The following is a 21,519-nucleotide window of genomic DNA, read 5'->3' as shown; positions in this document are numbered from 1 at the left end:
AGAGAAAGAGAGAAAGAAAGAGAGAGAGGGAGGAAAGATAGAAGTCGTCCAGGTCGAGCCGGCGCAGAAGCCTCGCTCGTGAGATTCGATCGGCGCCTGGCGTGACGCAGGCGCCGCGCAGACGCCTCGTTGACGCGCTTCATCGACAGGAAGATTTGCATTTCGTGCACTTCTGCTCGCTCAGAGACTCCGCGCGCGCTCTCTTTCTCTCTCTCTCTCTCTCTTTCTCTCCCTCTCTCCCTCTCCCCCTGTGTGCTTGCTCTCACTCTCATCGGCCGCGATTCGACGTCCATTCACGGATCTCCGCTTAACCGCGACGTGTCATCCACGCCCTCGGGTCTCCCTCGCGGAGCGGAAGCCGCGCGAACGTTTTCCCGTGTCCGCGATTTCCGCCGGAAACTCTCGCGTCTCGCTCTCTTTTTCTCCGTCTCTCCCTCTCCCCCTCCTCCCCCTCACTCACTCTCTCTTTCTCATTCTCTCTCTCGCTCGAGGCGCCGCGTCACGCAACGCCCACGCGCGAAAGCTCTCGCGTCTCGCCGCTTGCGTCAGGAGAACCATCGCACGGAGGAGGCGGCACGGCAAGCGTCCCGGGGAGACGTCAGACACGCGTTCATCGTCCTCCGCCGTCGCGGAAATCGGCCCCCTTTCCGAAAAGGGAAACGGCAGAGAGCGAGAGAACGCGAGTTTCGCGCCCGCCGGATACACTCCCTCGTCGTCGTCGTCGTCATCGCGCGATCGTGCACCCGCGGTATCGATCTGGACCGGCGGATTGATCCATCGCGCTACGTGTCCACGGATTACTCGCAAGGTAAATCGCGCATTATCGCGCTCGGTCATCGCGATTCTCTCTCCTCCCGTCGTAGACGCTCGTCATCCGGACGAGCCGGCCGTTGTTTTTCACGATTCTGATTTTGCGTTTTCTTTGTTATTCACATCGGGGCCTCCTCGGTTCTCTCTCTCTTTCCTTCCGTTCGGATTGCACTATGTTGCTGCTCGCGTACAGTAGAGAATACCCGCCGACGGAGGAGAAAGCACGCTCGATCCTCGCGATCGGCTAGTCCTTCCTAATAGAATTTGCACGTTGTTCGCGCTCGCCCGACTATCGTATGTATGCGGTAAAATATCTCACGCATTCTTCACCGGCGCATTCTGTCCGCCAGCTAACGTACGACTGGTTTCACCGGGGACATTCGAGAAGTGATTTAAAAGTGTTTTTTCGAGGCAAGAGCAGCCCGGCAAGCGAAGGGGCTCCGGGACCAACGCAACAGGTAACACTTGGCTTTCAATGTACAGGGCGCATTGCCTCCCCCCCCTCCCCTCTCTTTCGTGTCCGATTCCTCCCCGTCTCGCAGAGCTTTCTGCCTTCGACTCTTCAACAATCTTTCTTTTAACGATCGTTACATCCGTACGTGGGAAAAAGTTAGATCGTATTAACCAGATGGAGAACAACCAGATGTGTTTTGCTCGAAGGAAATTCTGCTTCTTAAGACCCAAATGTGATTCTTATAGTCAGAAATTCTCTTCCCTTCAACCAGGACGCATCTGGCTGTTCCCTTTAACGCAACCTGATCTATTTTCCCGTGTACATGTATTTTCATGACGTTAATTTAATTCCGATAAGGTCTCGACGAAATCGAACGTCGCGGTTTCTTTGCCGCGCTGTCTCGTCGCGTTATTTGCCGCGACGCTCGATGAGAGACGCGACAATGCGCGACCAGTAATTGAAGCGCACGGGGGGGTAGGAATAATGAGCGGGCTCGAGGCGTGTCCGCGCGCTATTTTTCCACGCGACGAGCCTCACTTTAAACAAGCGCGCTAAGGTGCGTCGCAGACCGAGTTAAAGGGGCTGGTACGCTAAGGGACGCCTCGTTGACCAGCCTGCAAATTCCTCGCCTCGACAGAAGCGAGCCTGCGCCTTTTAACTCCCCGTGCTATGCGAAATTCCTCTTTAATACGAGATGCCGTCTCGTCTCGTCGATTATATCTCTAGTCACCTTTGTTGAAAAGTCCAACAATCGTACTTATTAATCGAAACATCAGTTTTTTTGGAGCATGTCAATGATGAGATTTGTTTCGATGCGATAAAATTTATGAAACCTGAAGAAATCTTGTTCTCACTACGTACAAGTCATAGTGGAAGAATCCTTCCACCTGCTCGTTCAAGGGTTTCCGATGTTGAACGGTTTTCGAACAGAAGTTTGTCCGGTCGCACTCTTATTAGACAGACCGCACAGAGTGTTGCATCAACACACAGCTCATTACGACGGGTTGCCTGGCCAGAAGCGCGCGTGAGAGAGCGAGAGCGACCGATCCGAGTTCCCGAGGCGCGCTCTCACTCTCTCACGCGTGCCCCTACCGCGTGCAACCTGTCGTAATGAGCTGTATATTGATGCAACACCCTTACACGTTGTTCGACGAGGGCAAATGTCACCCACGTTGAGTCGTTCAATCACGGAATTGAGGATGAATTATTTAAGGAATCGATTAAAGAGTTAGGTAATCGGCGAAATTCGAAAGAATAGATTTCGACGATCGATGTGTTCCTACGGTGCTCTTATAAGAGGAATGAACCGCAGAGGAGCATGGGTCCGATGCCAGAGGCTTCAGGATCGGGGATGATCGTCGACGAGTCCGACTACTCGACCTTCGAGAATAAAACCGGCCTGGCAGAGGATATGAAGTTCCTCGCGAGCATGCCAGAGCTGTGCGACGTGACCTTCCTCGTCGGCGACACCCGGGAACCCGTTTGCGCCGTGAAGGCCGTGCTCGCGGCCAGAAGCAGGTTCGTTGCAGGCATGAGAGAGGAGACACAGAAGAAGAGAGACAATATCCGTGCACAGTGAACAGTCGCCAAAGATAAAATGGTTTTAATTATTTTTTCCACCTTTTTTTTTACTTTCCTCATTTATTTGTAATCGATTAAGTATGCGCAGGTGAAGCAGTCGTACCAACCACATTGCTGTTTGCCTCGCCTATTGGTTCCTTACGCTGGTATTGATTTTTGTTTTTTCGATTTTGTGTTATATTATCCTTACTTATCGGTTTTCTGGAGCCAATAAAATTATTATTATTATTATTATTATCATCACTATTATTATTATATTGCGGAACGACGATACGTCGGGATTGTAGGCGACTTTTGTAACTCTTTCCCGCCGTTTACAGAGTCTTCCACAAGATGCTGTACCAAACGCCGAGCCCGCAACGTAAGAGAGAGATGCCGCGCGAGAACAAAATCCGGCTTTTCCTCAAACGCAGCTCCGAGCCGCTGTTGAACCTGCAGAACGCGGCGCAACAGGTACGCCCGGCCGACCGGTCGATACGCGATCGAGATCACGTATCGATCGTCGAGGGAAATGTAAGCACGGCTGACCGACGTGTCGCGGCGATAATCGCGCGAGTCGCTGTGTTACAGGCGCGAAAACCGGCGAGTCTCTTTCCGATTACGCGGAAAGTGTTTCCGCAGACTTATTCCACTGGATTAGTTTATTCTTCAGAAAGCCAGTATGCGCATAATATAAAGACAAGACTGACGTGCAGCGGACGAGTCGAGATTCTTCCTTTTGCTTTCTTTCAGAGAAAATATAACGATATTGTACATATTGTATCGTGTATAAAATAGATATGGAGAATTTCTCGAGAACGGAAAAGGCGAGCGCGTTCGATACGTACAAGGAGTCCCTGACGATTACTCTCATTCGCCGTGAACGCGAATTTAATCGAAAGGAAATCAGACTTCGACCCTATTAGTGTGCTTATTAGCGTGGAGGAATAGTACGAAAATTGACAGTATGATAAACCGAAATATCTATGTTTCTTGCCTGTAAAGTATCGAATATGTATTGGACATAACATGAATTTCGTCTACTGTGTGTGAACGCCTACAACAGCCAAATTATTTTTTCCGTGCAACAAAATTTTTGCTGTCACTATATTAACGAACAATTTGCTGTTCTAGCGAAACTTGTTTTCCCCGTGCAAGGTCGCCCTGTGGTATATCGGTTTTCGTGCTTTTCTTTTGCAATATGTAAAGTCAAGTGATACATGTCAATTAAACGTATATCTCAGCGAGGAGATGGCGGTTCCTCGACAGTTCTCGCGGGACGCCTTGCGCGTCAATCGCGACGATCTCGCCGCAAACGAATCTTCCGCATTTACCAGACTAGAAATAGTAAGTGTGCATTTGTATATGTCATATAGCGGTCAGGGTTCACGCAGCAACTGGCCCCCATCCAAGAGGTACTTTGAACGTCACTTTTACGTACAATTTCACACGCAAATCGAGATCGTGTCTATCCCTCCTGCACCTCTTTTTCTCTTCGTCCTTCGATCTCGTCGTCGTCTTTCCAATCTGCATTTTTAATCGAATCTCTCGGCGTTTTACTCCTTCTCCTTCTTCCTCTCTTCTCTTCGTTTCTTCCGCTCTCTGCATTTTTTTTTTCATTCCGCGATTCTGCCTCCGCAGACATTCGCATTCGTTTGGATTTTTCTTAGAGAAAACCGTTTCTTAGAAGCGCTCGCATAGATGACTACAGATGAGATCAGTGTGTGGCAAATCGATGTTGGCCTGCCTTCATTCTCTAATTCGATAGCTTCCGTTGCCGAGGATAATTATTATCGGAATAATTATCATCTTGTGCTCGAACGTTCCTCTGGTAAAATTCATATGGTCACGGTTGGCGTGAAACGTTGGTTCCGCACTTAGACTTCTGCATGATCGATTGGACTGTACGCAAAGAAAAAGATTTCTTTGGATTTAGCATACGTATTTGTTTAACTTAAAATTGTTCAATACAAACAAATAATTTAATATTAAATATCAATACAAACAAATAATTTAATATTATATAATTTAATATTAAATATCATTTTGTTTGAATAAAAATGTTGCCTCACTAGAGTAAACCGTATTGTTTCATAGAAAAAACAGTATTACTTAGAGGAACATTCTCGTTTTCAATAAAAAAATGCATCTCATTACACAGGTGTTTCACGCAACGCGTCCTGTATAAATATTGTTCCATATTGTTCCATATGTTAAATATTGTTCCACTGAACAAAAATGTTCTTTGATATTTTACTAACACAGTAGTCGCTTTTTTCGAGTAATTTATTAATAATCATTGATAATCATTGTCATGGATTTGAATGGAAATGCGAGAGAAATGTATTATTATTTGATGTAAAGATATTTATTGTTTGAGAAACCGAACAATCCTGTTTGTCAAACATTCTTTTATTTCAAAATGCAAATTTGCTTCAATCAAAGAAACTTTATTAAATCCAACAAAATTTCTCTCTCTGTGTATATTCTCGTAGTCACCATACATGTAGATCGCAATAGTTGTATACATTGGCACGTTACGGTCCTCACTATTTTAAATAATTCACATCGGCTCACGATCATTCACTTTGCTCGACCGATCAAGCGAACATAAGTCCTAATTCTTAGGGAGTGCAAGACAAATCATGGAATACGACTTTAAGCCATGCAAAAACGGCCAATGTGAATTGCCTTTGAAGTCGACGAAAATAACGCTCAAATATGCTCGCTTGGTTGTTAATTAGATGACATAGTTTTACTTTACCTTTCTGACGATGTTAAGTCTGCACCTGAGTAAGATATATATTGCGTTATTAGAGTAGCAAGAAATTCTTAGCCTTCCAATGAAACTCTCGATCGACGGGAGCATATAATTAAGGCGCATCCGTATTTCGTGCATTACGCATAAGCATACGCACGGAAATGCAATCTGCACAAAACCGTAGAGAAACGTTAGATGAGATTAAATGATCGTCAAATGAGGTAAAATACGTATGTCGTTACTTTCAGCTCGCTCTCTTCTATGCGATATTAAATTCTTTTCTTCTGATAAGGTGAATATCCTGTGATTAGTGACAAATAATCCCATCGTGAAGACAAATTAATAAATTATTTATTATTATTATGCACGTGTTAAATACATAAGATTTGTTTCGAAAATTGAAATATTTGGGATTTTAATTGTATTCGATTTTTCTCGAACTTCTTCGAAGTTATGTCACAATATTTTAATTAATTTGTAATATGTTCTCACAAGAGTGAGGAAAGTACCATTTAGTAATATGCAAGGTTGGGTGATTTAGTATATTTTTAATCAAGTTAATTAATTAGAAGTGCAAATTACAAAAACGAGAAAGATCAGCAACTGTGTAAAATTGGGCAAGTGTAATCCTTAGGTCTAACAAATCGATTAATCTCTGTATCGTTTCTCACGTGTAAAAGTGTGCATATTTTACAAAGAGAGTTACTATAATAGAAAAGCAGACGATCGCACTGACGACACTTTCGCAATACCGTCCTCTCCTCCCTTCCTTCTAATTGGTAAATTCAATCAGTCAGTACCGTCCCTCAACTCCCAGGAACCCCCCCGTATGAGTCGCTTGGCACGGTTATCCGATTCTAGCTTCAGCATCCCAACTATCTTCCCGCTCCCTCGCGCCGATATTTGCATTTCGCTTTTATGCCGCAGCCGCAGGTGAATCAGCATCACACACTAATTATCGAGGAGTTCGAGCCCGATGTCTTCCGCCAGTTGATCGAATACATCCACACGGGATGCGTGACGCTGCAGCCCAGGACTCTGCTCGGTACGTAACCGACGCATTTATTGCTGCATATTCATGCGCTCGTCAAATTTATTGGGATTTTTAAATGGCGTCGCTAAAGTCAGGAGAAGACAATCAGGCTTTACTAGAAAGAGACGGATATGTCTTCGTATTATCCACCCTTTCACTTCACTCGTACATCCACCCTCTTCTCAGCTATCGGCGGTTCATTCTATGTATCGATCGTAGAAATTAATTAACTAAAATGCATTTTGGTTTGAAAGTTTATGTATAAAGCGCGCAGTCGCAGGTCGCAAGAAACTGAAAGCTGCAGAATTTTTGCACAATCTACATGTATAAATACGCAGCGAGCATTCTGTCTGAGCCAGTAAAAGAATAGAATGTCATAATATTACGTCCCGATTGGCTGGATGCTTCGACACAGAGTGCAAAAGTTGAGGTTTGCTCAACTTCTGTGCATATTGAAACTTGCAGCCTAAAAAAAAGAGAAAAACGTCACGCTGCATCCAATCTTATGACCTGCGGTCTGCGTTTTATGCAGATGGACTTTTGAAAAAAAGAATTATGTCAAAAGTTATTTGACACAAAGATATTTATTGTTTGAGAAGCCAAACGAAAGACAAATCTGTTTCAATTAAAAGAACTTTATTAAATCCAACGAAATCTTTTCCTCTAGGAAATTTTGTTTCCTTCAACTAAAACGCGTTTGGTTTGTCCATTGTCAGATCCAAATAAATTTATCTTTCAGTGCGACGGACGTTTTTAAAAGTAATTCGTAATTGTTCGTAATTAACACGCAATTTGCGTTTGCAGGTGTGATGAACGCCGCTGATTACTACGGCCTGGACGAGCTCAGGCGAGCTTGCGCCGGCTTTGTTCAGTGCTGTATAACTGTCGACACTGTTTGCGCTCTGCTGGCCTCGGCGGAACGTTACATTCAGTATAAGTGCACGAAGTCGTTGGTGCAAAAGGTATGAGCGCAAGTACGATCACAAGTCGGAAGTCAACGTCCGAGATAATCGTCTGCTCATTCTCATATACAGTCCCTGGCCATATCATTAGACGCACCTTCATTGTTTACAATTCATTGACTTCCGAGGACCAGCTTTATAATACGGCTCATCTATCGATCGAATTATGTCGAAGAGCCATTATTCTATAAAAGGTATTTTTTTATAACGTCATTTCACTCGGCTATTACAATGACCTTGAAACAAGTATGAATCCGCGCTAGTTGCATCGTTGCGTAATAACGAGAACAGATGTGAGTTTTGACCACGTGTGTCAATTGAAATTTAATTTAATTTTTGTTTCTGTGACTTGAAACTTCAAATTTCTCGATTACTGGCAGAAAAAGAAATTTCGCGCATTATAATCGATATCATGTGACATCGTGCGACTTCGTTTCAGGTGTTGGAGTTCGTCGACGAGCATGGCAACGAGGTGCTAAACCTGGGCTCCTTCACGCTCCTGCCGCAGCACGTTGTCCGCCTGATCCTTGCCAGGGAGGAATTGCGCGCGGACGAATTCACAAAATTCCAAGTTAATTTCTTTCACATACCTGCGACTTGCGTCTCCACCTTCTGCGAATCTCTTTCTCGCTCAGTTCCCAATCGTCTCACGCAAACTTCTTGCTTTCAGGCCGCGCTGATGTGGAGCAAAAAGTATTGTGACAACAACCAGAATACACCGTTGAAAGACGTGATCGGCAACTTCATCGAGTACATACAGTTTCACAAGATACCGGCCACCGTGCTGATGCAAGAGGTGAACCCGCTGGGCCTGGTGCCGCCGGAGATTATCATGAACGCGTTAGCTTATCAGGTGCGCGTTGTGTTTTCCACGCACGCTCCTTAACAAGAACCCGATGATAAATTAATCTGTTATTACGCTCTTCTAAGAAATCCTGTTATATTTCTGCTGGCAAGCTGTCGAAAAAATTTACAGCAGATCCCCGATGGAAATATTTTGCTGAAGTACTCTCTCTCTTTCTTCCATTAGTATACGCGGTTTTCATTTTAATTCAGTAAATTTCGTGATATCTAATATTTTAACAATTTTTTTATTACTTTTCAGAATTATACTTTAATTTTCGTTATATCTCACCGCATTACATGGAATTTTATGATGAAAATTATGATTTATTTTGAAATATTTATTATATATTTCAGTAATTTTTCAATAATTTTCACATCACTGTTCATCAAGTTCACCAGTAATCGGATATAAGGAAAGTTCAAATATACTGTTGAAATTGATTAAATTTAGTTGAAAACTGCGTATATTAAAGGAATGATAATGAAATGAGGTCAATTGACAGAGAATCTCAGTAAAATTTTCAGCGATGATATTTCCAGCGGGGATACTATGTAAAATCTGTTTTTACCGATTGGGTTGTTGGCTGACTTTATATTGGTTATATTCAATATATCTGCCACCTCCCAATGAATGCCAATATATAACACTACAATACAATATTGGACCACTGTATCGCCAATGAATTGTACCGCTAGAAATGTTGATAGATGGAAAAATCTCGCTGCGATTCGGCGCGAGCACGCGGGCGGATTCTTTATGGGGGAATTTGTTGCAGGCAGACCCAACCAGTGTCGACCCCAGAAAGTTCTCCCCCCACAGAGTGAGGAGGCAAGGCCGCAGCATGTCGGTGCAGTCCTCGCTGGACCCGTACGGCAGCAACACGACTCTGAGCTCGAGCGGCTCCGACGGCGGATCTGATCAGAAGCAGCATTCTGGTAGCAACTAACCTCAGGCCACGGCCGCACAGATTGCGGCCGTTTCGGACGAGCCTCGACGCGAGGACCCTTGCGGCACCGACGAGGGAGCGGCGACGGTGACGGTGGCGGTGGTGGAGGTGACGGCGGTGATGGAGGACGCCGTCGAACGGGAGAAGGAACAGAGGGAGCGATCGCCGATGCTGCTGCGGCAGCTGGAGCAGCCGCAGAAGCAACAGCACGAGCAGGAGACTCAGGTCGAGCAGGATGAGCCGCCACAGCGACCGCAGGAGTCGCCGCAGCGTCGAAGGGACGTACAGCAGGAGACGCAGGTAGAACAGGAGCAAGAGCAGAAGCAGCAGCAAACGCAGACACAACAGGAGCCGAAGCGGGAGGAGCCGCAGCGGAAAGAGCCCGGCCACCTGCAGCAGCAGGTACGCCAGAAGATCGAGAAGGACCGGGAGCTGCAATTGCAGCGGAAGTTACAGCAGGAGCAGCAGCAATTGCAGCGTAAGCTGGAGCTGGAGGAGCAGCAGCTGCGACGCAAGTTCGAGCGGGAGGAGGGAGCGCTGCAGCGGAAGCTGGAGTGGGAGGAGCAGCAGTTGCAGCGGAAGCTGGAGAAGGAGGAGGTCGAGCTGCGGAGGAAGCTGGAGAAAGAACCGAAGGAGGAACCGAAGGAGTCGCGGCAGAAGCAAGCTAAAGAGGCGGAGAAGACGCGGCGGAGGAAGGACGAGCAGGCACCGCGAAGGCTACCGGAAGGAGGAGAGGGAGACGAGCAAGCGCAGCTGCGCGAGAAGAGGAAGGAAGGCAGAGAGACGCGACCCGTGGAAGAAGTGCGTGAAGAATCGCCCGCGGAGCAGCGACAGACGGAAACGGCAGCGAGGCGGCGGCAGGAGGAACAGAAGCCGCAGCGGCCGAAGGAGGAGCCGCGGCTCGCGGAACAGCAGCCGGCGGCTCGGCCGCTGGCCGCCGACGGACTCTACATCCGGCTGGTGCTCAGGCACGAGGCCCGCGCCGCTAATCTGGTCTGGCTATACAAAACGCATATATTCTAAATTCCGACTCGTTCGTGGCTCTCTTCGCCGTTCTCGTCAGTCTATCGGAAGGACCTCGTGGCGCGTCTGCGACTCGACGACTCGCCCGTCGTTCTCGTGGGAGAGGAAGAGGAAACACTCTCAATTCGAGTGTGCGTTGCTTTTACACACGAACGTCTTGAAAAATAACACATTTGGCTGAAGCTATTTTTTCCACGCGTCTTTTGCGCCGATTTAGTTTACGTCGTATTCAAAACGTTTCGTCGTGTTGAATTAACACGTTAAAGTACGACTCGTGTTAACACGTGCAATCGTATTAAATGACGTGACTTGAAACGGCAAGACGTGTGTAAGAAGAGCTTCAGCCAAAGGATCTGCAGTGTACCCGGGTTTGAGTGTTTTTCATTTATGCCCGTCTCCACCGTTTCATCAATTAAATCTGACCGACGATTAACTCAACGGGATCGATCACACGCACGGGGGAAACAAATTTTGTTAGAACGGCAAATTGTTTTTTAACACAGCGACAGCAGATTTGTTTGGACAGCAGAAAGATTAAGAATATTAATTGCTACTTACCGGATATACAGACGACAAAATAACTCGGCTGCACCAATTAAATTTTACTGTTGTCGCAACGACGTTTTGCTGCAACAGTAAAATTATCTTTTCCGTGTCAACAAATCTTTTTGCTGTCACGATAGTAACGAACAATTCGTTGCTTCAGCAAAAAATTCATCTCCGTACAATCGCACTAATCAATACAATCCGCTAATTGGCCGATGCGATTGGCCGATCCGTCGAGTTCGATCGTCGATAAGATTGAAACTGAAACGGTAGAAAGACGGACATTAGTGACGCAAATTAACACAAGCGTCATCTTATCTTTATTACCCACTAAATGCGGAACAGAGACAAAATGATGCTCGCATCGACTCACGTTATCAAACGAAAAGCACCCTCTCTCGATCGAGAACGTACGTCATCGTCGGGATGCGGCGACACCTCGGCAGCCGAGGTCATCTCTCGTCTTTCGGAGCGCGTTGGCGTTTACCTCGGCATCTTCCGTCGCCGACGCGCGAGTTAGGGGCGGACGCGTGCCGGAGAACCCGATTTCGGGTCTTCTCCCCCCTGCGACTTTCTCAATGATCTATCCGGGCGTCACCGTCCCGAGTCGCGCGTCGTCGCATTTGTAGATGTAAAAAAATCGTAAGAGTCAGGGGACTCCGTTTACTGTCTCTCGATTGTCCGTATCGTCGCTGAGCGCGAGCGTGTTAGTGTTGAAAGGCGAAAATATATATTTGTTAAACGTAAACGTGTTCGAAAATGTAAATGCATGTATCTGTGTGCATAAGAAGCGTGTAAGAGAAAAAGAGAGAGAGAGAGAGAGAGAGAGATGAATCGTAGCGGTGATGGTTGGACTGTATGATCGTGATTCGGATTTAGTTGCAAACGAGGAAGTAGCTTGATATGTTTGAAGACACGTGTTATTGTTTGCTCTCTCTCTCTCTCTCTCTCTCTTTCTCTCTCGTGACGCGATTTTCATAACCGCTCTACCGCTGCATTGAAAAAAAATGGCTATGTTCAAGTAAATATTTACTAAGGAGTGTCGTAGTAATTTATTTTATTTACTTAATCCAAATAAAACAATTTACTCCTGCAATACTCCTTAGTAAATATTTACTTGAAAATAGCAATTTTTCTTCTCAGCGTATCTCTTTCTCTCTTTCTTTCTCCCTTTATTTATTCATCGTTGTCTCTCCATCATTGTCGCCCCATCATCGTGCACGCATCCACGCTTCGTTTATTGTCGTCGGATAGATCTTTTTCAACTTCGCGTTATCGGCATTACCAGTCGAATTTATCACACCGGAACCACGTACAATGATCACAATCATGCTTGTTATGAAAGTTATGGATTCGAGACGGAGCATGAGGTTTCCATATTTATTTCCGGTCAACGGTACGACGATTCGATAGTAATAAGTGACTCGCGGGGACATTCGCGTCACCGCTTCTTCCTTTTTTTTCTCGGGCATCGTGACTCGCCTAGAGATAGAGATAGCGAGCGAGAAAGAGAGAGAAAGAGAGAGAAGAGGTGTTTCATTTCGCCGTGATCGCGCGAGCGATCCGAAAGCACCGCGGCACGTAGTGAAGCTACACGCGCTCCGGATGGCGCAGGAGGTCCGGAAACACACTCGCTAGACGAATTCGCCTCTCCTCGTCACGAGCCGAGAGGACACGCGCCGAAAACTGGTTGTCACTTTAGGTAGAGACGTAATCGACACACGCGGCCGCCACGGTAGGTTGCACGCTGTAACAACATTTAAACGTCCTCCGCGATCTGTTCTTACATATCCGGTATTAGGGGCGGAGTTGCCGCTTCTGATACACTCGCAGCACTCGAAACTTTCTTGCCCGAGTTCTAGCAAGAGGAAACATAGAACATTTCTTCTCGACGGGAGAGAGCACCACCTTTTCGCAGTTTCCGTTGAGCGACGAGAATATTTCTACGCAGTCCGTTAAAAATTATAATCGTAAAAATTTAACACGACAAAACTATTGTTGCAAGAATGATTTTCCTTTAATTTTGTCGTATGTGTTTGCCATTAACAAAGTAAACAATGTACTAACACGATACTTCTTACGAAACGAATAACATTGGTAAACAGATAATTTAATTATTTGATAACAATAATTTAATTATCCCCTCACGCGCTGCGGCATGCTGTGAGTGTATCGAAAGTGGCAGCTCCCGATTAGAGACTGTAGGGAGCACGTTTAATTTATAGGCACGGCTTAAAAGCGCGAGTAGATCAAAACACGGAGCGCGCCACGGTTGCAGCGATTAGACGCAAAAACGACGCGCGAGGGATAGGATATCGCGAGCGAGCGCAGCTATTATGTCACCGCCAAGACGATGTCTCATTGTACTGTCGCATGTGCAGCTTGATCGCAGGTAGGTGTCAAGGATACGTTCGTGAATGTTGGACCCGTCTCTCTTTACCTTATCCGTGCACCGTCTTCCGCGCACCTATGCGGTGTGCGTGCGCGCGCGCACAGGGTGAGATATATTTCTATTATTTTATACGTGAAGTGTGTGTATGTAAAAAAAAAATATATATATATATATATATGTATATACAAATACAGAGGCATCGAGAACGCGCCTGAGAACGGCGCAAGCTCCTCGTTAAAACGTTCGCATCGACGACTAACGATCGGTCGAGCAGCTGAATGTGCAGTACATGTATATGTGTGAATGTGCGACGGCGCGAGGTGTCGCGTGCGCGGAACAAATTATTTTCCCGCTCGCGTTCACGGCGCGACTTCAATCAAAAAGAGAAAGAAGAGAAAAAGAAAGAAAAAAAGCGGAAAGAAAGATTATATTCGTAGTCAACCGACGCGCAGGCGCGTCCGATTATTATTACACAAAATTCGACCTTTTTCGCGACGCGAGCGCGAATAGTCATTGCCATTGTGTATTTTTACCTGCCGAACACGAATCCGTTGTCCAAATTTCGCTATCATGTCAGGATTTTGAGAACAAAAAGAATAAGATAAAAAGATAAGATACTCGCACTTGGATTTAGGATAACCAGGTTCAACGACGTGAATGTGGCGCTGATCTGATCCCATGTGTGTGTGTATATATGTGTGTGTGTATCTTCTTATCTCTATCTTATCTTATTATCTTATGTTTTTTTTTCTCAAAATTGTGACGTGATAGCGAAATTTGGACAACGGATCCGTACATTCAGCAGGCAAAAGTACATCGGAAACGACTAATCACACCCGTGCAAAGAACATTGTTCTGCCCAGTGATTAACGTTGACGACTGTTTTTGATTAGCCATATCTCGAAAAAAAGAAATCGCACGAAGACGAAGTGAAATGCATTTTAAAGTTGACACTTTAACGTGGCATTAACAATGTTTAGAAAAAAAATGTACTGCCTATGCTACAACGTCACGAGAACTCTCAAAATCGTCGTTTCTGAGTCACTTTGATACCATTTCTCTCAAAATTGTGACGTGACAGCGAAATTTGGACAAGAGATTCGGATGTTCAACAAATAAAGGTACATCAGAAATGACTATTCTCACTCGTGTCGTAAAATCAGTGAAATGTTATTAATTTGCGTTTGTACCACCGACACACGATCCATCTCCCGAGCGCCCAAAATTTTATACAATGTGTCTAGACTATTCCACATCGATCCACTCGCTGAGATCATTTTTTTAAATACGATACGACGATATCCATGATATGTCTTTGCGCGGAAGATGTCTCTGGCGGCAATAAAATGTCTAATTAGCGATAGTAAACGTGTCGATTCAATGACTTCTACGAGCGGTTCGCCTCTTTTTCTCTCGCACAATCGCGTGATCTGTAACGTGTTGTATGACGCAACCCCGATTTTCGAATTTTCGGTTCACGCATCGAGAGAGATTCTAACAGTGTACACACTTCACTCCCATTTCTCGAGACACGTCACGTTAGGGATGTTGTGATACTACTGATATCGATATTATTAATATTGATATCGATATTTTTCTTTCAATACCAGGTACTTGTGTGCCGATATTTTCTTTCGACATTTGTACCCACACTGATACTTTGTTTCGACATCTTTCTTTTATTAATTTTTCATTCAAGCGATTTTCAAAATATCATGTATTTTTGCTTCGTGAAAATTAATGCAACATACAACTTATGTTTTAAACCTATCTTTTCTCATGATTTCTATTACGTTAATTTTACGATTATTTATCAATTGCTAGGGTAAAAGAAACTCGTTCAGACAAAAAATATGCGGAATTGATCACGAGTGTCATTTTATGCGTACATTGTTTTATTTCCGCGTGTACCGCAATAATTTTTGGCATATGATTTCTCGTTTCTGACGTCATCAAACAACCCTTACGAAAAATTATTACCGGCTGTGATAAATTATTATTGCTCAATAGTTTTATTATTCATAGGAAATAAAATTATTGAATAACAATTTAAGCAATTATTGAGTAACAATTTATTACCGATCAATTTATCACAATCAGTAATCCTTTTTCGAAAGGTAAGGCAATTACAGCGAGGACACGATAGCCTTAACACGTCCTTTTTAAGATTTTCAAATCGCAGAAGAAAAAGAAATCTGGTGCAGAAGGTAGAATTATCTTTATATTATAGTAAAAATATTATGTGTAGACATACGAAATCCTCAAAAGCAGCTTTCAAAAGACCTAATCCTTCTCTGATTTTTATATTTCTCCTAATTTTTAGTATTTTTAAGCTTCGATACCAGTATCAGTATCGATACTTTGTTCTTACGTTGATACTGATATCATATAATGATATCGATAATTTTAATCGCATACCCCTTTCAACATTAATATCGATACTTTCATGATATCACAACATCCTCGTATCGTACATACGATCCCTTCCTCTTCTCCACAGAAGAATACAGATAGAACACAAATAGAAATAACAAAGCAAAAAACAAAGAATCTTTTATGCCGTTGTACCGTTCGTACCGTTGTTATAGCTCGCTGGCGATCGGTGTAATTCTACTTAAAAAGTTCGATCTATCTACTGCTGTGATATACTGTAGCCGAGAAACAGTCTGGATACAAATAAAGAAAGTCGTGGTCTCGGAGGAATTCTTCACTGATCTGCAATCACGATCTCTGACAAAAAAAAGAAAAAAAAAAAGAGAAGACACGTCCGCGGACCGTTGTCCGAGCGAGAGAGGGAAAAGAGCAGGACGACGGATTCTCTCTCTCTCTCTCTCTCTCTCTTTCCCTCATCATGGAGAGTTCGCGTAAGTCAGATGCCGGTGCCGAGCACCGTCGTTGTGTTCCGAAGGCTGATATCCGCGTTGTTTTTTGCGCGGACGTAAATCTCAGCCGAGCGACGTACCTCGCTCAACACCTGGATTACGCCGCTCGACTACGGCTGCGCTATGTGTAATCTGGCGCAGTAAATGCGCACGCAAATGCTACCGGCCACGGGCGGCGTGATAAATCGCGGACAACTCATCCCGAATAAATAACGCGCGAGAGAGAGGCGTTTACACGAAAAGAGATCGATGAATATCATCGTGACACTTCGCGCCCGTACCTCCGCCGACCTTGTTCCCTACCCGATCGAGTCAAGTCGACTTAACTCGTTACGAGCGTCAGGTGGCAGGCGCATCGCGCGAATAATTATGCTCCCCTCCTCCCCCCTCCCCCCTCATCGACCCCAGTATCCGCGGCGTTTATGACGTAAGATATCGCGAGATTTAGTCCGTTCCGATCTATCAATCGTGCCATCTGCCATCGGGGGTACCCCTCGTCGTGGTTAACGGCCTTTTAAAAAGGCCGCCGCTATCGTCACTACCGTCGCCGCTCGTCGCCGAAATAGTAATCGAGCGCTGCGAGGAAGAAGGATCGGGCGAAATTGTTGTAATATAGTCGAACAGACAGGTCCGGAGGAGGAATGTAGGATCAGTTAACACATGCGCGACACGTTTATATAAAGGCGCGTGTACAGGCGCTGGTAAACGAACAACGACCGAACAGCAAACATACAATGTATTCACACGCACAAATTTCCTTTGAAACTATCTGACAAGCCACTTTGTGAGCAAATCGGCCCGAAATGTTCAGTTCGTATTTGTTCGGCGACATACGTTTTCCTAAATATAAGCAACGATAGTTTGGGTTCGCCGTTTGTTCGTTCACTAGGTGTGTGCGCGCCTTAAGATGCTCGATTTGCCTATTTGATACTTGAAGTACAGAAAGAAATGCTAGATTCGAATAAATAATTACTTCAACAGTCCTTAGCAAGTTTTTACTTGGATCAAGTAAATTTTATTTGGATCAGATAAATATTTTACTTGGACAATTTATTTGGATCAAATAAGTATGATGAAGATAAACTCGAGTTAGTCTTTGATATCAGATCCGATTATTATTAATATGAGTCTTTCAAACTCCGACAATATTTTGTCTTTATATATTATATAATATATATTATATAAAGACAAAATATGGAACGAAAATCAGGGAAAGTGTGTAAAAAATATTATTTATGTCTCACTATATAGATCACACCACGATTTTCTATATATAGGTCATTTTCGACATATACGTCAACTTCAGCGACTGATGGGATTTTTTTCATCTCACTTTGAAGTTTGTGTGAATGTTGTGTGCGATAACCTTTGCCCCTACGAATTAAGAATTATATTTTTTATTATCGTAGCATAGTGCGCAGTGTATAAATACCGTGATCGCGATATTGACGACAGTTCACAGCTAGAAGAGCGTGAAGTATTTTCCTGCCTAAATCAATTGCCACGCCCAAAGAAGCGAATCCCGAATCGAAACATGAAGCGAACGCTCTTGCTTTTCTTCACGCTCGTCGTTGCCGTAAGTGTAAGTATAACACGTAAATATAAACAGAGGGTAAATGAAATAAAAATCCTTTTACATCTATCGCAGAATTAACCCTAATTAAATTCAACGTTTGTCGCATCAGTGGTCACCAAAATTTGTTCAACTCTTATAACGATAACGCCAATCGGAAGCATTAGTGTATAAATATTGTACGCTCGGTACCGCAGATGCCTTAACATTCAATAGATCCACATTTACTAAAGTAATCTGCAAGTACATGACAGCTGTTTTATCTAACGGCAGGTTCAAGGTTCGAGGTTCAAGGTTCAAGATACTGATATCTGTCGCTAAATGCAATAGCTGTTATTTACTCGTAGATTAGACCGCTCTAAGCAGAAAAGATCTTTACCATTTTGCAAATAATATGCAAATTTTTTAGTTGGTTTAAGAAGCCTTAATATATGGCCATTTTCGATCATTAATAATTCGAAATGTTGCATGTTGTTTGCAAAATTGTAGAAGACTTTACTATTCACCTCAATCCGTTCTATGCCTTCACAAAATTTGTCCCCGTGGTTTTGAGACATTCTGCATAAAAATGAAATAGAGATCGATGTTATAGATGGGATAAGTTCTGGGGTGTAAAATTCGTTATTATGTGGCCACATACATTAAAAGCCCGCAATTATATCAGTATATGTTAATCCGCCAGAATATAATTACATAATTTCACTCTTATTAAGGTATTAATATTAAGCGGTTGACAATTGCGATCGACTTTTGTTAGCCATATTCTATTTTCGTGTGAATGTTATTAATAGCAAAACGCGATGTTAATAAAAATTATTAGTAAAAAAAATATATTAAAAGTGCACTGCAAATCTTCCTGGAAGAAATTCCCAATATCCTTCAAACCTCTGTCAATTTTCCATCTATCCTATAAGAAAACTTATTATTCGCTGTAAAACATGCTTCTTCGTCAAAATTCTATATTGAATTGTCTCCTCCTACTACAGAGATTTTGTCCATTATCTTGTTGTCCATTACAGACAATGAACGTTCCAGTACAAATGGTGAGAAATATTGCGTATGGTACAAACATGACGACGGAGGAAGTGCAGGCTTGTATCAACAACGCAGGCCTAATGTTCGGTAAGGTCTCATTTGCGCGTGAATTTTATTATTTCGGGCATTTCGAATGATACTACTTTACTGACAACCTAATCGTTTCTATATTTTCTAGAGAATTTACAGTTCTATGAACAACTTGAAGACTCAGATGACTTACAAAGCCTAGATATCGACGGCAACGGTGAAAAAATCGGCTGCTTTGTCAACTGTTTACTCCGGAAGAAAGAAATGGTAAGAATCAACAATGATGAATATTTTATCAAATATACATATACACGCATGCATGCATGCACACATGTACGCACGCATATATACAGGTTGTCCCCAAATACACGCAAGAAGTAATTTTGATAGAAAACACAGGTTTATTATTAAAAATTGTAAATTTTTTATTGATTCATAAAGTATACAGTATAGGGTTATGTATGGAATAGCATATCGGGTAAATGGCCTCCACGGCTTTGCTGGCACGCACTCTTTTGTTGAAATTTTCCATGATCGTTTTGCATAAATGTGGCTGAATTTCGTTGATACAGCGCTCAATTTCCTCCTTCAAGGCGTGGGTGGTCGTGGGCTTGTTGGTATAAACCTAAGACTTCAAAAAATCCCAAAGAAGAAAGTCCAACGGCGTTAAATCGCATGATCTGGGCAGCTAATTCTGATCACCAAAACGGAAAAGGAAATGACTCATGCAGTAATTGAATTGTTTCTCGGGCTGTATGGCATGTGGCACCGTCTTGTTGAAACAACATGTCGTTCACATCCATATCTTGCAATTTAGGCACAAAAACTGGATAATCATGTCGCGATAGTGAGTACCATTAACTGTTATTGCCTGACCAGCCACATTTTCGAAAAAGAATGGTCCGATGATGCCTCCAGCCCAAAATCCGCACCAAACAGTGACACGTTGTGGATGCAAGATCACTAATGATCCAGTCTCCCTAAATTTTTTAATTAATCTTTTCATAGTTGATGAAATTAAATCACTATTCCGACCATATTTTGTGCGAAAATTGCGAACTGTAGCTGCCAAACCTTCATTATTTTTAAAATATTGCTCAACAATGAAAACGCGTTATTCTTTCGTGTAGCGCTCAATTTTTAATAACCCTGAACTGTCAGCTGTCACGCTGTCTTCTTTTTTCGTTCAATACTTTACCGCACAAATGGCGCAAAATTCAAATCTTGCGTGAATTTTGGGACACCCTATATATACTCACAAAGAAAATATTCTGTTTATATCTTATTAGACAACTGGTCTTTGGTCGACGTGAATGAGTTTTGATTCTTGTTTTAAGTTAACATTTAAGTTTAATTTGAAAGCTATTGATTATAATTTAAGTTATATAAATTAACATCATTTAATACTAATAATTACATGATATATATGATTTATATTTTATATTTATCTGTATGTTTTTATTCTCTACACATCAATAATATCACCTTCAAACGTCAATTCCAGGTAACGGGTACGCAAATAGATGTGGAAAAGGTTAAAAAAATGGTGCACTCCCCGTTAATTGATGATAGCGTAATACATATAGCACACCCATCCATGGACACATGCGCCGATCACCGTAAATATTATGAACACATATAAAATATCGCTAAAATAACTAGTCATTCGTTGATTCTTGGAATCTGTTATTATGCATAATATGTTGATGACCAAATTAGTTGAACGCGATTGACTAGAATTATATACTGTACCTTCCCATTTTTACATTTCAGTTAAAAGTCATAACGAGTGCGAAGCAACCATCAAATTCTTAGTCTGTTTCATGGATGAAATGCGACGCCGTAGAACACAAGAAACCAATACTGAATCCTGTGTCCCTAATGATATTGATATAGTTGATTAGATATCCGTTCAATAATAATAATAATAAATAAAGAATAAGAATTAAGCACCATATATTATTATATGTTAAAAACATCTCAACTCTAACATACATACCATGAGTCTTTCAAACTCCAACAATATTACGATTACATAAAGGCAAAGTAGCAGGGAACGGAAGTCAGGAAAATATGTAAAAAAATATTTATGTCTTCCTCTATAGATCATTGATTTAAGACAGGAAATGACACAAACCAACAGTTTTTGGAAGTATTAGTTACGTTGCGTTCATAGATTTATTCATTACATTTTTATTCATACCCTATCTAATTATTCGTAATTGAATCGTAAGTCATTTGTAGAATTTCAGTTTCTCTACTTCAGAAAAACTTTTCCTCTTTCAGAATAAATTTTGAATAAATAATATTCCTATAAAACACTTATATAAGAAAATATTTGTGAAAGAGATAACATACTTATGTAATACAAAGAAGAAGAAATAAAAAACTGATAAAAATTTTCTTGTAATTCATTTCTTGTATACCGGGGATCATTTTGTTTAGGCAAAAGTACGAAGACAACAGTTTCGGTAATTAATAACAAATCAAATGTTTACGCATTCCAAACATATTAATTCCGTTCCTGTCTATCAGTAACTTCGATAAAATATAAACACTTCGGCGACTGACAGAATTCTCTTTATGTTGCGTTGGAATTTTTTGTTTGATGTTGATCGCAATAACCTTCGCTCCTACGAACTATAACCAAGTATTATATTTTATC

General features: G+C 42.7%; 3 protein-coding genes across 7 annotated transcripts; all 3 read left to right on the top strand.

Moving 5' to 3' along the window:
* Nucleotides 1–223: 223 nt before the first annotated feature.
* LOC106748417 (serine-enriched protein) lies at nucleotides 224–9,464 on the top strand. Of its 5 annotated transcripts, XM_014627200.1 has the most exons (10): nucleotides 224–808; nucleotides 1,161–1,268; nucleotides 2,577–2,782; nucleotides 3,166–3,298; nucleotides 4,201–4,239; nucleotides 6,513–6,630; nucleotides 7,423–7,580; nucleotides 8,020–8,151; nucleotides 8,251–8,433; nucleotides 9,203–9,464. In XM_014627200.1, exons 3-10 carry the CDS (start codon nucleotides 2,583–2,585, stop codon nucleotides 9,371–9,373), a joined length of 1,134 nt encoding a protein of 377 aa, XP_014482686.1. In that variant the 5' UTR covers nucleotides 224–808; nucleotides 1,161–1,268; nucleotides 2,577–2,582; the 3' UTR covers nucleotides 9,374–9,464. The 5 variants fall into 5 exon arrangements, with proteins under 5 accessions (XP_014482686.1, XP_014482508.1, XP_014482425.1 ...); XM_014627022.1 differs by having other exon boundaries at nucleotides 224–1,268; nucleotides 6,519–6,630; XM_014626939.1 differs by having other exon boundaries at nucleotides 224–1,268.
* On the top strand, nucleotides 9,395–12,009 carry LOC106748644 (trichohyalin-like). Its single transcript, XM_014627402.1, has one exon. The coding sequence runs from the start codon at nucleotides 9,494–9,496 to the stop codon at nucleotides 10,394–10,396; it is 903 nt and encodes a 300-aa protein (XP_014482888.1). The 5' UTR covers nucleotides 9,395–9,493; the 3' UTR covers nucleotides 10,397–12,009.
* Nucleotides 12,010–17,661: 5,652 nt separating this feature from the next.
* LOC106749248 lies at nucleotides 17,662–20,811 on the top strand. Its single transcript, XM_014628555.1, has 5 exons — nucleotides 17,662–17,798; nucleotides 18,809–18,911; nucleotides 19,003–19,121; nucleotides 20,359–20,473; nucleotides 20,628–20,811. The coding sequence occupies exons 1-5, from the start codon at nucleotides 17,751–17,753 to the stop codon at nucleotides 20,756–20,758; spliced, it is 516 nt and encodes a 171-aa protein (XP_014484041.1). The 5' UTR covers nucleotides 17,662–17,750; the 3' UTR covers nucleotides 20,759–20,811.
* The last annotated feature ends 708 nt before the right edge of the window (nucleotides 20,812–21,519 follow it).

Source organism: Dinoponera quadriceps, unplaced genomic scaffold, assembly GCF_001313825.1.
Source record: "Dinoponera quadriceps isolate SergipeBrazil2010 unplaced genomic scaffold, ASM131382v1 scaffold123, whole genome shotgun sequence".
Lineage (NCBI taxonomy): Eukaryota > Metazoa > Arthropoda > Insecta > Hymenoptera > Formicidae > Dinoponera > Dinoponera quadriceps.
This window is presented reverse-complemented; position numbering and strand designations above follow the sequence as displayed.

Bases quoted from the DNA above. Each gene is read 5' to 3' on its own strand.
- LOC106748417 (XM_014626939.1), top strand. From the start codon at position 1,107: ATGTATGCGGTAAAATATCTCACGCATTCTTCACCGGCGCATTCTGTC. The intron at 1,269-2,576 runs GTAACACTTGGC...AATGAACCGCAG, and splicing joins CTCCGGGACCAACGCAACAG to AGGAGCATGGGTCCGATGCC. The intron at 7,581-8,019 runs GTATGAGCGCAA...ACTTCGTTTCAG, and splicing joins CGAAGTCGTTGGTGCAAAAG to GTGTTGGAGTTCGTCGACGA.
- LOC106748644 (XM_014627402.1), top strand. From the start codon at position 9,494: ATGGAGGACGCCGTCGAACGGGAGAAGGAACAGAGGGAGCGATCGCCG.
- LOC106749248 (XM_014628555.1), top strand. From the start codon at position 17,751: ATGAAGCGAACGCTCTTGCTTTTCTTCACGCTCGTCGTTGCCGTAAGT. The intron at 18,912-19,002 runs GTAAGGTCTCAT...TATATTTTCTAG, and splicing joins CAACGCAGGCCTAATGTTCG to AGAATTTACAGTTCTATGAA. The intron at 19,122-20,358 runs GTAAGAATCAAC...CGTCAATTCCAG, and splicing joins TACTCCGGAAGAAAGAAATG to GTAACGGGTACGCAAATAGA.